Source organism: Cicer arietinum, chromosome 6, assembly GCF_000331145.2.
Source record: "Cicer arietinum cultivar CDC Frontier isolate Library 1 chromosome 6, Cicar.CDCFrontier_v2.0, whole genome shotgun sequence".
In the NCBI taxonomy this organism is placed as follows: Eukaryota; Viridiplantae; Streptophyta; class Magnoliopsida; order Fabales; family Fabaceae; genus Cicer; species Cicer arietinum.
Genome location: NC_021165.2, coordinates 8,402,946 through 8,418,574, shown reverse-complemented (window position 1 = coordinate 8,418,574; position 15,629 = coordinate 8,402,946). Strand labels below are relative to the sequence as shown.

General features: G+C 32.6%; 3 protein-coding genes across 4 annotated transcripts in view; 1 reads left to right on the top strand and 2 right to left on the bottom strand.

Annotated features, from left to right (window-relative positions):
• LOC101506983 (DNA damage-binding protein 1) overlaps positions 1–5,645 on the top strand; it is a 16,234-nt gene extending 10,589 nt beyond the window's left edge. The window contains exons 14-20 of the mRNA XM_073369777.1: positions 156–371; positions 1,338–1,448; positions 2,691–2,966; positions 3,182–3,456; positions 3,572–3,920; positions 4,009–4,293; positions 4,794–5,645. Of these exons, the coding sequence (XP_073225878.1) occupies positions 156–371; positions 1,338–1,448; positions 2,691–2,966; positions 3,182–3,456; positions 3,572–3,920; positions 4,009–4,293; positions 4,794–5,375 (2,094 nt within the window). The 3' untranslated portion in view covers positions 5,376–5,645. The remainder of the gene's footprint in view (positions 1–155; positions 372–1,337; positions 1,449–2,690; positions 2,967–3,181; positions 3,457–3,571; positions 3,921–4,008; positions 4,294–4,793) is intronic.
• A 1,216-nt stretch (positions 5,646–6,861) lies between these two features.
• Positions 6,862–10,408, bottom strand: LOC101506650 (protein WHAT'S THIS FACTOR 9, mitochondrial). Of its 2 annotated transcripts, none has more exons than XM_012716807.3 (2): positions 10,133–10,408; positions 6,862–8,700 (listed from the first exon to the last, which is right to left on the bottom strand). In XM_012716807.3, the coding sequence occupies exon 2, from the start codon at positions 8,594–8,596 to the stop codon at positions 7,361–7,363; it is 1,236 nt and encodes a 411-aa protein (XP_012572261.1). In that variant the 5' UTR covers positions 8,597–8,700; positions 10,133–10,408; the 3' UTR covers positions 6,862–7,360. The 2 variants fall into 2 exon arrangements, with proteins under 2 accessions (XP_012572261.1, XP_004504151.1); XM_004504094.4 differs by having other exon boundaries at positions 6,862–8,685; positions 10,133–10,406.
• A 2,432-nt stretch (positions 10,409–12,840) lies between these two features.
• LOC101491468 (cationic amino acid transporter 1-like) lies at positions 12,841–15,297 on the bottom strand. The gene is made up of 2 exons (XM_004504134.4): positions 14,663–15,297; positions 12,841–14,570 (listed from the first exon to the last, which is right to left on the bottom strand). Exons 1-2 carry the CDS (start codon positions 15,045–15,047, stop codon positions 13,195–13,197), a joined length of 1,761 nt encoding a protein of 586 aa, XP_004504191.2. The 5' UTR covers positions 15,048–15,297; the 3' UTR covers positions 12,841–13,194.
• Positions 15,298–15,629: the final 332 nt, after the last annotated feature.

Sequence of the window (15,629 nt, the reverse complement as noted above, 5' to 3'; positions counted from 1 at the left end):
GAACAGGTAAGCTCTCCTTCTTGTCTCTGTGTGGGACATCTGTACCTAAAACATATCCAAAAGGAAAAGAAAATCAATTTGTTTTTATTTATTTTTATATTAAACAATACACGCTTAGCAAAATATTAATTTTCTGATGCATTCATTTGATGTAGGCATCAGTAGAACTTCAAGGAATCAGAGGAATGTGGTTTCTAAGATCCTCAACAGATGATCCTTTTGACACTTTCTTGGTTGTAAGTTTTATAAGTGAAACAAGAATATTAGCAATGAATCTTGAGGATGAGCTGGAAGAAACTGAGATTGAGGGATTCTGTTCTCAAGTACAGACATTATTTTGCCATGATGCAGTTCACAATCAACTTGTACAAGTAGGTTCTGACCTTATTTTCTTACTATGGTGGTTTTTTGTTGATTTAACACCTATATCTTTGTCTAAATTTTAGAAATATGGATGTTAACAAAGTAATTCATTTCAAAGTAGGTTCTGACCTTATGTGGATTTACGATCAAATTTTACTGTTAGGCATTTCATTTATTATATTTTCTACACGGCTTCGTTTCTTTAATTTTAAAATTTTTCAACTAATCAAATATGAACAACAAAATCTGTACCCCACATTTTATATATGAAGATACCCCTTTTCAATTGTTTTCCTCAAAGGAATGTCATGTTCAATATTCTGGACACCTATATAAAATTTCTTGAAGTCATACAATTCTATGTGTTTATGTTTCAATGTGTGTATGGCATTTTCAGTTTTAACAGACTTCTATTTCCTGTCATAAATTGAAAATTTTCATATCTTTACCTAAGACTCAACTGATTTCTTAGTACTATGGTGTTTGTTCATTGGATTTCAACCGGGGTTTCTTCAAAATATATGTACCAGTGTTCAAGTTTTTTCATTCTCAATCTCTATTTAGTTGTCGCTTTTCTTTTAAATGAAATTATTTTTATTAATAGAATAAACAATCTTGTGCTGATTTGCTGACCCCACTAAGTGGAATAAAGTTTGATTGCTTGCTGCCCTGGTTTTCTATAATTTCTTATAAGAGTTAACGTCAAAAAGTTAGTCGTAAGAGAATACAAGATTATGGGTAGGACATAATCTAAATCAAACAGAAAGAATCAACACCCGTTGAAATCGTAAGAGCCAAAGTTATGGCATCAACTTACAAATGTTACTCCTTTAGATTTTTTCTACGATTGAGTAATATGTGTCACTTGATGCCGTAGGCTAACAGTCTTCCGTTGTAATATTCTATATTTTTTTATTATATTTTATTTGTTGAATTGTATCCACCTATCACTGGCTAATTAACCAATGTAACAGGTCACCTCGAGCTCTGTTAGACTTGTCAGTTCCACAACTAGAGAGCTCCTGAATGAATGGCATGCACCATCCGGCTTTTCAGTGAACGTAGCTACTGCCAATGCTACACAGGTTTGATTTCTAAGCCTAGTCAGAATCACATAATCTCTTACATTTCTCCCCCCCCCCCCTCTTTGCTGTGGGAATATCATGATATACCTTAGATGTTAGGATGTTGAAAGCCGGGTCATTCATGAGCAGCTCTGCTCCTTGTCTTTTATTTTGATATAAATAGAGTACCTGTTCTTCTAGTGCAGTATGGAGGAAAATTACCTTTTTAAAAGGTTATAGGACCATCGAAATAGAACGTAATGCTAATAGCTGCTTCCTTGGGTTAATTCTTGGTTAAAAGGAGAAAGACAGCCAAAGGAATATTGAATTAGTAGCTGTGAAACATTTGCCCCTAGTTTTTCGGGAATTTGTTTGGGCAATGATTATGGCTTCTGAATTGGTAAGAAGGCTCTAATTATCAAAGCCTTCTTCCAGTATTTCATTCACTTAGAAATTCGTTTATTTGCATTCTCTAAAGATTCTTTTTGCCATTCAGAAAATTATTTGCTTGCATTCTCTAAAGATTATTTTCAGCATTTAGTGAAACTCCAGTAGTATATAATCATCACGAATAAGCATCATTTGTACTGATAATTTTTTTGTTTGTTTTCTGACTGACTCATTGCACTATTTAATTTGCTGCATGCTTTTACTAATATAAGGCAATAATGCAATAACAGTGGCAAGCGAAAGTTAAAAAGGTTAATTGCCTAGAATATGAAGATTTTACTTGCTCTATTTATTCTCTTGAGAGTTGAAAGGGTTTTTCATCACTGGAAGACTCTCTTCCTTAAAGGGGAGAATTCCAAATTGTGACACTTCAAGCTATTGACCTAATTGATATAATTTGTGTCAAAATCTGTGCATGAAAAGAATGAGTTTTATAATTGTAACTATTCACTCAAGTAGTTTTAGATTTCTGACTGTTCACTCAAAAGTAAATTTGGGTAATTAGTATATATTAGTATCCAAACACTAGAATTTGTTTGGCCAGAGGTAACTTTTTTGTGTTGCTTGGGACTTGAAACTAATTTTGTGCTTGGCTGTATCTTCACAAATTTGGTCTCTGATATTATTTCTGAATCTGTTCAATTAGTTTTGTATTGTATCCTATCATGCTCTATAGGAATTACCATTTAAGTCAATTTTTTTCACTTCAATATTTTTACAGTCTTACCTTATGCACATTTCCATTGTTAGATTTTACTATTTCAACACACATTTTGTAGTCAAGTTTGTAATTATTGTTACACATGGAGACAGGTTTTGTTGGCTACAGGTGGTGGGCACTTAGTTTACCTTGAAATTGGAGATGGTATACTACAGGAAGTAAAACATGCCCAACTGGAGTATGAAGTCTCATGCTTAGACATAAATCCCATTGGTGAAAACCCCAATCAGAGTCATCTAGCCGCAGTTGGAATGTGGACTGACATAAGTGTTAGACTTTTTTCTCTTCCTGACCTTAATCTCATCACAAAGGAACATTTAGGAGGAGAGATAATACCTCGATCTGTTCTTCTTTGTGAGTTTGAAGGGGTAGGCTTTTCTTGAGCTTTCTTTTTTTATGCTCATCTCTTTCATGTAGAAATTTTGGATTTTTACATATCCTAGTAGTTGTGGGGGATATACTACATTGGTATCTTTTTACAATTCTGCTCATACTAAATATTTCTCATAAACTTAATGGCGGTTACTTTCCTAGTTCAAATCATTGTATTAAGGTATATTGTTTTTATTATTTTGTTCTCCAGATATCTTACTTGCTATGTGCCCTTGGTGATGGACATCTCTTAAACTTTGTGTTGAACACAAGTAATGGCGAGTTAACTGATAGGAAAAAGGTCTCCCTTGGGACACAACCTATTACTCTGCGGACTTTCGCATCCAAGAATACTACCCACGTATTTGCTGCATCTGATCGGCCAACTGTGATTTATAGTAGTAACAAAAAACTACTTTATAGTAATGTAAATTTGAAGGAAGTGAGTCACATGTGCCCTTTCAACTCTGCTGCTTTTCCAGACAGGTATGTTGTTTTTTTATGTTCCCCATTTATCCCCTATTGTTGTTTCTCGGTCTTGCACTTCAATGCCAATCCATTATTCGGAATTAAACTCAGCCACTATTCGTAACTTCAACAGTTTAGCAATTGCGAAAGAAGGTGAGCTTACTATTGGCACCATTGATGACATACAAAAACTTCATATTCGTTCTATTCCACTGGGGGAGCATGCACGACGGATCTGCCATCAGGAGCAAACAAGGACGTTTGCTATTTGTAGTTTGAAATACATCCAAAGTGCTGAAGAATCTGAAATGCATTTTGTCCGCTTGCTGGATGATCAGACTTTTGATTTCATATCAGTTTATCCACTTGACACTTATGAGTATGGTTGCTTTATAATTAGCTGCTCCTTCTCAGATGATAATAATGTGTATTACTGTGTTGGAACTGCGTACGTATTGCCCGAGGAAAATGAACCAACTAAGGTAAGTTGAAAACCGTGTATTCTTTACTATTGATTTAGTCAAAGATCCTGATATCCTTCCTGCTTTTCCTATTTTAATGTGAGTGCAGGGAAGGATTCTTGTTTTTTCTGTTGAAGAAGGAAAGCTACAGCTAATTGCCGAGAAAGAGACAAAAGGAGCTGTTTACTGCTTGAATGCGTTTAATGGTAAATTGCTTGCTGCTATTAATCAAAAAATTCAGCTGTACAAGTGGGTGCTCCGGGATGATGGCACTCATGAATTACAGTCTGAATGTGGACACCATGGGCATATACTGGCTTTATATGTGCAAACTAGAGGAGATTTTATCGTTGTTGGTGATCTGATGAAGTCGATCTCTTTGTTACTCTATAAGGTAAGCCTGAGTTTTTTTGTCAAGGCCAAAAAGTTAACTTTTCAAATGTTACTTTATTTTCTCTCTTAGGGTCTGTTTGGTTCAATGGAGGAGATAAATTTTAATGGAGGGGAGGGAAGAGAAGGGGAATAGAGATATGTTAAGTTTAAAAGGGGAGGTGAGCGATTTTAATTAAATTTATGGTTGGTTCAAGAGGATGGAATTTAAAATGGTTTTTAAGTTATTTTGGTCCCAAAAAAATGGAGGGGGAGCAAAAAAAGGAGGTCTAGGAAGGATTTTACTCCCCTCGCCTCTTCAGAATTGAACCAAACAAATTATTTTAAATATTCCCACCCCTCCCCTCTAAATCCTACCCAACGAAACAGTTCCTTAAAAGGCCTGACAATACTTTCTGGTTGGTTTTCTTTAATTTTGAATCCTTATGGATGGATAATTAATTTTCTAAATATTGAGTGCAGTTTCTTTTTAGAATAATACATTGTTGTTCTTCATTATTTCAGCACGAAGAAGGTGCCATTGAGGAGAGAGCTCGGGACTACAATGCAAATTGGATGTCAGCTGTTGAAATCCTTGATGATGACATATACCTCGGTGGAGAAAATAGTTTCAATCTCTTCACTGTTCGGAAAAATAGCGAAGGCGCTACTGATGAAGAACGGGGTCGTCTTGAAGTGGTTGGTGAGTATCACCTTGGAGAATTTGTCAATCGGTTCCGGCATGGCTCTCTTGTTATGCGTTTGCCAGATTCTGAAGTGGGCCAGATTCGAACTGTTATATTTGGCACCATTAATGGTGTTATTGGAGTAATTGCCTCTCTTCCTCATGAGCAGTATGTTTTCTTAGAGAAGCTTCAAACAAACATGAGAAAGGTGATTAAAGGCATTGGAGGACTAAGCCATGAGCAATGGAGATCATTTAACAATGAGAAGAAAACTGTAGAGGCCAGAAATTTTTTGGATGGGGATTTAATTGAATCATTTCTTGATCTCAAGCGCAGTAAGATGGATGAGATTTCCAAGGCAATGGAAGTTTCTGTAGAGGAGTTGGCCAAAAGAATAGAAGAGTTGACTAGGTTGCACTGAGTTTATCCTCATTTGAAGTATCTTGTGTTTCTTCATTCTTTATTCTCCTTAAACTTTTTTCCTTCTTTTTTGGTGCTGTGTTGGGGTTAAAAAACGTATCATGTTTTATACTTGTCCCCTGGCTTGCCTTCAGTGATGTTATGATGTGACTAGGGAATGGTTTGCATTTGACAGTGGATAACAAATGGTGTTTGTTAATATGTAAAGGCATAACTGGGCGTTCCATTATAGACCCTTCATTTTTTTTTAATATTTTCATTCAAGCTGTCAGTTGCGCATTACATTTGCAAGTAACAAAATGATCAAGTAGGGTAAAAATCAGATGGTTGAATATGATTACGCATTATATCATGGCGTCATTTAAGTGGAATGCTAATAACCAATTCTCTGATATTGTAGGTCATTTATGTATGCTAATAACCAATTCTCTGATATTGTAGGTGATGTATGTTACGATCATGCTAAATAAGTTTTATCGTACCATTTTGTGCTATGCACAACTGACGGTGATCATAAATCTATTTTTTTTTTTATATATATAAAGAGGAAAAAAATGAAACGTAGGGATATTCATCATCTAGGTAGAAGATGAAACAATTAACCAATGTATCATGTCTTCTCCCATCAATGAAAGGATGAGAATGATCAACCAGGTGATGAATGTCTCTACATAAATCTATCGTCACATTTTGAAATATTAAACAGTAGGTATCTGACATATCATATTATACATTTTGTTTTCGGTGCAGTTTGTTATTCATTCTAACTGGCATCACCGCTCTTTTTAAAAATAGATTTGCTAACTAAAAAGTTGGCAAATCAAGTTGATGTAAATGATAATTTTGTAATTTATGGACTTTAATTTATAAAGTAATATTTGGATTATTTTAATTTTTTTTAGTAACTGAAATTTATGCTTCTAGAAACAAATATCTAAACAACAAAAGTTGATTTAAATGATAAGTAAAGATGGGCCTTATCTAAATTTTGTTGATATGAGAATTATTTCAATTACTATAAATTTTGTATATAAACATTTCATTAATGTTTTCATTAATGTCTTAATTCTTTAGAATGTGCCTTTTTTATATTAAAAAAATTACAGTTATCAAGATCTTCATTTGAGAAATGAAGATGATTTTTACTAACACCAAAACGTTATTTGATAGATAATTATAAATATCACTATTAAGTGTTTTCCGAGCTTTTGAGATCCAATCTTGGAACATAACCTACCTAGATTTTTGTCTACAAAAAATAAGAAACAAATATCCAACGATTGATAGTGGAGCACTCTAGACTTTACCAAGAACAGTTTTCCTTTTAGGATTTGTGATAAACAGAAAACATAAATCTTGTGCAGGAACATGACAAAACTAGCGATGTTTGAAGCTTGAACCTCTGTAACCTGTTGTATATATCACTAGAAAATTAAAACTTCGGCTTGGACATGTTGAATGTTCATCCGATTTTCAAGAAAATATAATGTCAAAAAACCTCCTCTCATAAATCCCTGAAAAAATATATCAGCTTGCAAAAGTAATATGCTCTACAAGTATATGCAATCTGATTATTTGGAATCAAAATTTCAATTTCTAAAAAGAATAAATAATTTGATACATCTTAGAACAAAATTTGTTGCACTGGAATTCAGTTGTAGCTGTAGCTATACCAGTTTGTCCATCTCAACTAATCCTCTAACCAGATTGAGCAGGCACCCTTATTCCATAATATTACATTCCAATATTGTCACGAAATTCCCTCCCTTACCAATATCATAGTACTGCTGACACATTCGGTTTATTGATAAGTCTTCACAAGTGGAAGAAGTTGGTGAACAGCGCGATTAAAGCATCCCATCAAGGCATTTCAAAAATCTCACCAAGCCAAACCACATTAACATTATGGCAAAGAGAAAAGCAACCTTAACATATATTAACATTTAGCAAGGGTTATGCCTAGAGCCATCTGAACCATACTCAGAATTACATCGAATCATATTCATCCTTAGAATTAAACTGGTTACTTTTTTCGGCGATGCAAACTTCTTTTCTCACTTCTTCAACCAAATTTGCATCTGCACTTTTCTTGTATACACCCCTACTCCGGTCAAGTATTCCATTCTTCAGTAGACTTGCAAATTCCTCTCTAATTTTCACAAGGGGATGTTTTTGCACAAGTTCTCGGCCATTGTAGGCCTCCCTAAGAACAACCGTTTGAATGTCATTCTTCTTGGAAATGTAGAAAATACCAGGATGACGCTCAAACGCTTTAGTGAACTTCTGTGGTAAGGCCAAGGGTTTGCGTAAGTTGCTAACATTCTTACGCTCGGTTTGCTTATGAAGTGTAAGGTGAAGAAGCTCGTGAAAGACTCCAACTATCCTCTTCTCAGATACATCAGTGCGAATATCCAAATGAGAAGCATCGGTATAAGGCGAAGTATAAGGGAGTTTCTGCCACTCTTTCAACCACTCCATGGATTTCCTTTTCATACCAAAACCCCTTGTAAAACTAACTGGAAATGCTAAGGTTCCATTTTTTATGTCTTCTTTCTGTTGTTGTAAATAAGCATTCTTCTCTAACTCTGAGATGGCAAGTTTGTGATCCCAAAATAACATTTTCAAGCCAACACGGTCGTCAGGGAGGCGAAACAAAGAGAATCTTTCAGGATAATTCACAACAAAAGAATGCTGGTAATCATACGGTAAACCCAAGTCCCATTTCAACTGATCAATGGTTTGTAATGGAAGTATCCAATCTCTTGTAAGCATAAGCAATCTGCATAACCTATCCCTAAATTCAAATGAATTTTGCTGAAGTATATTAACTTCTTCGTGATGGAGCTTCAACGCATCGTGACTCAAGCTAAAACACGGAACAGGAGAGCCACCACTATCAAGAAAAAAGGACTCAACAAAAACATTAGGATATCTTCTGATAAAGGTGGCGAGCTTAAGGTCATCGGGGAGTCCAAGTTGTCCGCGATGACGAGCAAGACAGTATATAGGAAGGCAGCGCTCCGGAGAAGAATAAATGATCGAAACAAGGATTCCAGCTGCCTTAAGATCCCTCTGACCTGAAACAACAGTATCCATTGTCCTATCTTTGACCCATTTCAACTTTATGTTCACAAGATTAAATTTTTGTTGGTAAATGTATCCTTGTTGACAACCATGAAAGAAACCCCAATTTCTTGCAGTAGCAAACAATGAACGAAACATCGTGTAGAATGACTGCGGATAGATAGAGCATTATAACCAGAAAACAATGATGTTCTTTGTCCTTGTAGTTATCAGAATCCACAGTTTTTCTGCAAGAAATGCTACTACATAAATAAAATGTGGATTTAACCAAAGTAAGAAACAATGTCCAATTTGTAGAAGTAGGAACATCATAAGTAAAGCAAAATCAAAATCAAAATGATAACAACATAACAAGTTCATGAGCTCTATAACACAAGACTTCTAATTGAAGGTGTGTCCCTGCGTCTGACACCGACACTTTCATTACATTCAATTAATTAGTTTTCTAAAATTATTACTGGTATCAATGTGTTAGAGTCGTGTTTGTATCCATATTCGTGCTTCATAAGCAATGAAGTAAATTTGAACTTAAAAAACAAAGCTATTTCTTAATACCAACACATAACATCGAATAAGTGCAGTATAATATTTTTTCTTTAAAAATGGAACAAAACAAAACTATTGTACTAACATTCTATGATGTCAATCACCTCATTTTAATGCGCAATCGCGGATAGGGGTGGGAAAAGTTCAATTTTGAACTAGAACTACTTGAAAACTGAAACGAACTGGTTTTTAAGTTCAAAAAAACTGAACCCAATCGTTTTTAAGTTTGAAAAACCGAACCGAACTGGTTCTATAAATCGATAAACCGGTTTATAGCTCTGAACCGAACCGAACTGGTTTTAACTTTGTTTTACTTGTTCGAATTGAACTGTTATAAGAGGATGATAGCGAACCAAACTGCTTTTGTATCAAATTGAATGGAACTTTTTTATTCCTATAGGCTTTTATTTATGTTCCTATAAGCCAAATTTTACATAATTACCCTAATTACTTCTAAAAAACACTAAAATAATCATTTTTCCACATCCTCAAACTCAGATTCATGAGAAAATGAAAGAGCATGTGTTATGAGGAATTAATGTTATAATCTTAGATTTACCAACACAGAAGTATCAAAATGACTGACCAGTGCAACAAAATTGTATACATATGACAGATAAATACTTCGTGTAAAAGTGAAAACCTGCAGTCAAACTGATCTGATAGCTATAAAGTATATATTAAGAGATTTTCTTCACTCAATAATAAAATGAAGATCAAAGTCTAACATAAAAAAGATAAAGGGATAAATTATTAATTAAAAGTGTGATCCCAAATATCCAAAAAGTAAAAGCATTTGAATGATTTTACTATAGTACAATTTTTTTTACCACGGTACAGACATACCTGATGAGCTTCCACAGGGTGTGTCTTGATCCAATACAAAATTCCAGCTTAAGGTATAGTTCAAAGTTCAATAACTATGAGTTTTCAGTACAATAGCTTCTTTTCATAAAAATAAAATCAGCCTCTATATCTTAATTTTTCATAAGCTCTCTCATTTAACTTTTTGAAAAATGCCAGTAAGGTCATAAGGATTATTCTCCATAAATTTATTCTAACTAAACGAAAATGGTGAAACAACGAAAACCTAAAAACGAAAATGGTAAGACGGAGGTGGATGAATACCTGAGAGGAAACGACAGAAGACGGAGGGCGCAGACACGCGAAGAGAGAAGAGACGGATGGCTTTTCTATTCGCGGCGGCCGGCGGGGGCCATGGTTTCATCTTCGTTTCATTCTCAACATATAAACATTGATTCTGATTTTCAAACATTTTAAGATTTTGGGGTTTTGATAGAATTAAAACTTAAAATTAAGTTACAGTTACAGTTCACCTCTCCTTTTTAAAACTGGTTCAGTTAAAAAACCTGATTTTAAAATAAAGTTTGATTCTCAATTTTTTATGAATTGATTTAATTCAAAAACGATTTGGATCGGTTCAGTCTGTTGTTGAGTTTTGTTGTTTTGTGATTATTTTTGTCTTTTACAGAATTCTTTTTCTTTTGTCAGTGAATGACCAAGGAATTGCATTTGGTCACAACCAATCGAAACATGACAACGCATAAAAAAGAGTGTATTAAATTAGTTACAATACTATATAAACCCTAATAGAAAAATGGGTCCTATTATGTAGGAGGCATTTTATGTTACTTAGGAGCTATTTTATCGTCTACTAAATAATTATAACCGCAATAATTATAAAACTATACAATTAACCATTCAAAATCAATTGCCATGTAAATTTTTTCATTAACGCATCATCATTGAACCTTAATAATAATAATAATAATAATAATAATAATAATAATAATAATAATAATAATAATAATAATAATAATAATAATAATAGTAGTAGTAATAAAAAGACGACACATAGTTAAGAAAATCATTCTTTTTTCTTTTACAGCTTGCACCTCTCTAATAACAAATTTATTTACTTTTAGATCTTTATCTTAATTTTTTTTGTAAAATATGGATATTTCAAATTTCTCAAAAAAAATTATAAAATTAAAATACACACTAATAATGAATTAATATTTTTAGAAACAAAATTTATAAGATTAAAATTTTATAGAGACAAAATATATTTAATTATTTTTTTTAATATTTACTTGGTATTTAATTTTAACCTTTGTTACTAGTAATGTAGTATATTTTTTTTGGACTCATACTAGTAATTTAGCTATAATACGTTTTTAACGTGAACACAATCAAAGGCCAATTTTGTTGATATGCATAATTATTAACTTGTTGATATCATACACGAGTTGATTTAATTTATTTTATATATTTTGTGATTGTAAATTTTTTTATAGTGTAATCAATGATAACTGTTAGATCATTAATTATTTTTAATTTTTGTCATAACATTAGATAAATTCACACACATGGTTACTTACAATAGTAGATTGTGTAAATTTTTTTATTTACATTGACAATGCAGAAAAATTAAATTCCGATTTTTCCGATGAAACAAAACATATTTATTGAGAATTTGTTTTTGGAAATAGGGCACCGATAATATAATGTAACTTCTACAATGGTCATTCATGGTATTCAAAAAGTATCAAAAAATCTAATAGCAGTCGAAAATCTTATTCTAAAGTAAAGTAATATAGTTCATGACCTTCATCATTTTTATAAATAAGATAATGATATGGTTAATTTCAATTCAATATGAGATGTATATTTATTTTTCTTTGTTATTATCGAACCAATGTCATTTAAGTCACTATCTCAATAATAAAAATGAAGTTGATCATCATCGTCTATTTCTAAAAAATGACGTTTTGAATATATTTTAAAAGTGGTTCATAGTGCACAAAGATATTCTAAAAGTGGTTCATAGTGGACTATGGTCCATACTATAATTTGTCTAATGCAATATAACTACAAGTTAACCATAAAAGTCAACCATAAATTTCTCAAGTTCAATGAAGTAATTGAACTCAAGTGTTTAATGAACTTTATTTAATGATAAATCGTCGGAAGAACTCAAATTTAAATCCTGATTAAAATAATTCTTAACCAAACCTTATTTTTTATTTTTTCGATACAACTCGAAATTATTAAAATTACATTTTCATTATAATAAAAAGGTTTAAATAAATAAATAAATTCCCCACTTTTGCTCTCTCTGTCTTTATGGGCAAATCTATCTCTTTGTTATAGGAGGAGTATGTACATTAATTTAGATGTTTTTGTGGCAAGGTTTGGTTGATTGTGACAAAATGCAATTTCTTGGTGACGTGATTATGTAAGAATTGCTAATGATAATAATAATAATAATTTTGTTTTCGTTGAACATCCACTTATGACGTAAATGTGTATAAAAGACTATCAAATTAAAGTTTCTAATAACATTATTAATTTTATTTCCACTTATGACGCAAATGTGTATAGTGCACTATCAAATTGAAGTTTCTAATAACATTATTAATTTTATTTCCACTTTTGACGTAAATGTGTATAGAACACTATCAAATTGAAGTTTCTAATATTAATTATTTTATTTTTTAGATTGAAGTTTTACACTATCAAGTTTTGAATTCTTAAAAAAATTGAAACTTTTGGAGAGAGAGAGCATGCCTTTTTTTTTTATTTGACAATCCCTTGTATGTGAATTGAGATTTATTATACATTTTATTATACACGATAAAGAACATGAACAAAACTAAAAATCTATAAGAAAAACTATTTAAATCATAAATGTTCCATATATAAAATTAAAAAAAAAATAAATATTTTGACAAAAAATTAAAATAAAGTATTTAAATAATGTACGAAAGCATATATATTATACACAGATATAATTCTATATAAATAATTGTATTATGTATAAAGATATTCGATTGTAAAACAATCAACTAGTGTATGATGGTGATACAATATGTCTGTACGAGGTCTAACAACAAATTTTACACTTCTATTGATAATATTTGTATAGAAACTTATAGTTTTTCATAGAGATAATGATATATAGCTAAAGGATTACATTTCAATTCATTTAGTATAATTTTTGGTACTACTATCACTAGAAATGTAAACACGACCTTCCCCAAATACTAGTACTTTAACTCTTCTAATTGTTGCAAGAAGCAGTTTTGTCTCCCAAACAGAACATAATGAATAAGAGTGTAGTAGTAGCTTAATTTTGGATGTATGTACATTTCCCAATGACCCTGTCTCTAATTTGTACTTTCTTCCTCTTCCACATTGCTCATCTCCTTGTCAATATATTGAAACATACAATGTTTGCTCTCACATTCCTTTGCTGCATCATAAGAAGCATGTAGCCCAATGAGAACATAATAAATGAATAGAAGGCCACTCCATATAGCAAACCTTATATATGAATCTTTATCAATTGATCCAAGAAGAAATATATTAATAGCAATTGATAAAGAAGGTAACCATGGAACTAAAGGCACCCCCCAAACTTTTGGTTTCTTTGCTTGTGGAACACCAAGCCAAAGACCACCAGTCCCTAAAAGCCACAATGGAACTAGAATTGCCCAACCAATCCAACCATCAGTACTATATGCTCCATAACCAGACATGCCACATGAAGATCCAATAATCAACAGAAGACACACAATGAGCTTAACTTGATTCCCTTTTGTAGTTACCCCAGTTGAATAGTAGCGACGCACTAAAATCCCAGTGGCCACAAGCATGAAAATAGAGAGAGTTGAAATTGACAATAGGTTGGAAAGAATACGAAGATTTGTGAAAAAAGCAACTATAGAAGTAGCTATAACCATTGAATATGTAGCATTCAAAGGGGTCCCAGTTTTTTCATTAACAAAAGCGAACCAAGGTGGGACCATGTGAGTACGAGAAATGTGTGTAAGATAACGAGAAGCACCAACTACATTGACCAACAAAACTGTTGTCATTCCCTTCAATGCTCCAAATGCAACAATGTATTTAGCCCATCCCCATCCAATAGAATTAAAAGCAACTGAAAAAGGTGCATCAATATCGATGGTTTTGTAGTTCTGCATAAGACAGAGTGTTGTTGCTAATAAGCAATATATGAAAGTGATAATCAACATTGAGCCAATAAGACCAATAGGAATGTCTCTACCAGGGTTTTTAGTTTCTTCAGCCATAGTTGAAACAGCATCAAAACCAATATAAGCAAAGAAAAGAACAGCTGAAGCTTTAAAAATGCCTCGTGTACCAAAAGGAGCAAATGAAGTATAGTTTTGGAGATTAGCGTTTAAAAGGCCAACAATGATGATGAAGGAAATGACAATCAAGTGAACGATAGTGGCAATTTTATTGAAGGCAGAAGAGGCTTTAGTGCTGCAAACAGCAAGAGTGGAAATTGCAATGAGGGCTACAACAGCAATAGGATCAAGATGGCTGAAATCAGGGTTCATGTTGTGGACAATAATACGAAAATCGTCAGGGTTTTTGTTGCAAAGGGTGGCGAAATAAGAGGTCCATGAACGTGCTACGGCGGCTGCTCCTATAACATATTCAAGGAGTATGTTTCCGGCAGCTATATACGCCACAAAGTCTCCCATTTCTACTCTCAAGTATGCAAACGATCCACCTGATTATCAATAAATAAATAAATAATTCAATTACTGTCTAATTAAATACAGTGTAATATGAAAAGAGAGAGAGATCAGTAGAGGGAAAAACCTGCCACTGGAATTTCAACGGCGAATTCGGTGTAACAGAATACGGAAAGCAAAGCAGAGATACCGGAAACGACGTAAGATAAAACGACGGCGGGACCTACTTCCTCCCGAGCCTCAAGTCCGGTAAGAACAAAAATGCCCGAACCTACAACGGCTCCAATTCCGAACCAAATAAGATCCCACCAATTAAGTGTTTTCTTCATTTGGTTGTTACTCCGAGCCTTCATTTCAACAATCTCCATATAGTCTTTGGATCGGGTGAAAGCCCTATCCTTTAACCTAAAAGGTATTTCCATAAACGCTTTTCTATATTCATCCCAATTCTTAAACGAATCTTCAGGGAAAAACCCGTTTCGTAATACTCCTTCTGTGTTTTCATTACTCATACTATGTTTTGTTTTGTTTAATTTAATTAATGTAATGTCTGCTACAATATGTAATGTTCGTGTTAGTATATATAGCTTACAGAATCTATTGAAGAAGAAGAATTAAGTTGCGATTGTGATGAGAGAGTTAGATTGTTATAACCAACTATTAACAGTTACTGGGTCCACCTGGGATACAACTAGATTACTATAAATAATTTGTATACTGTTTTACTAAACTGGGCAATTTTTCTTTTTTTGGTATAAATTAAACTAGCAGTTTTACACTCCTCAGATCAAATCTATCTCTTAGACATAAATATAGTAATTATTATAGTAAAATATATAAAAGGTTTAAATGCAGATTTAGACAGAATTAATCTTCATATTTTAATAATTGACAGATTTATATTTCAGATTTTTGAAAAAATAATAATTTGACATATTTTAAATGATGTGATACATAATTCTATAATATATAATCATTTAGATGCATTAATTATTAATTAAATTAAAAATATAAAAAAATTCTAAATTAAAAGCTAAGTTTCAAAATTACACACTCGACACGTGAGTATATATATATATATATATATATATATA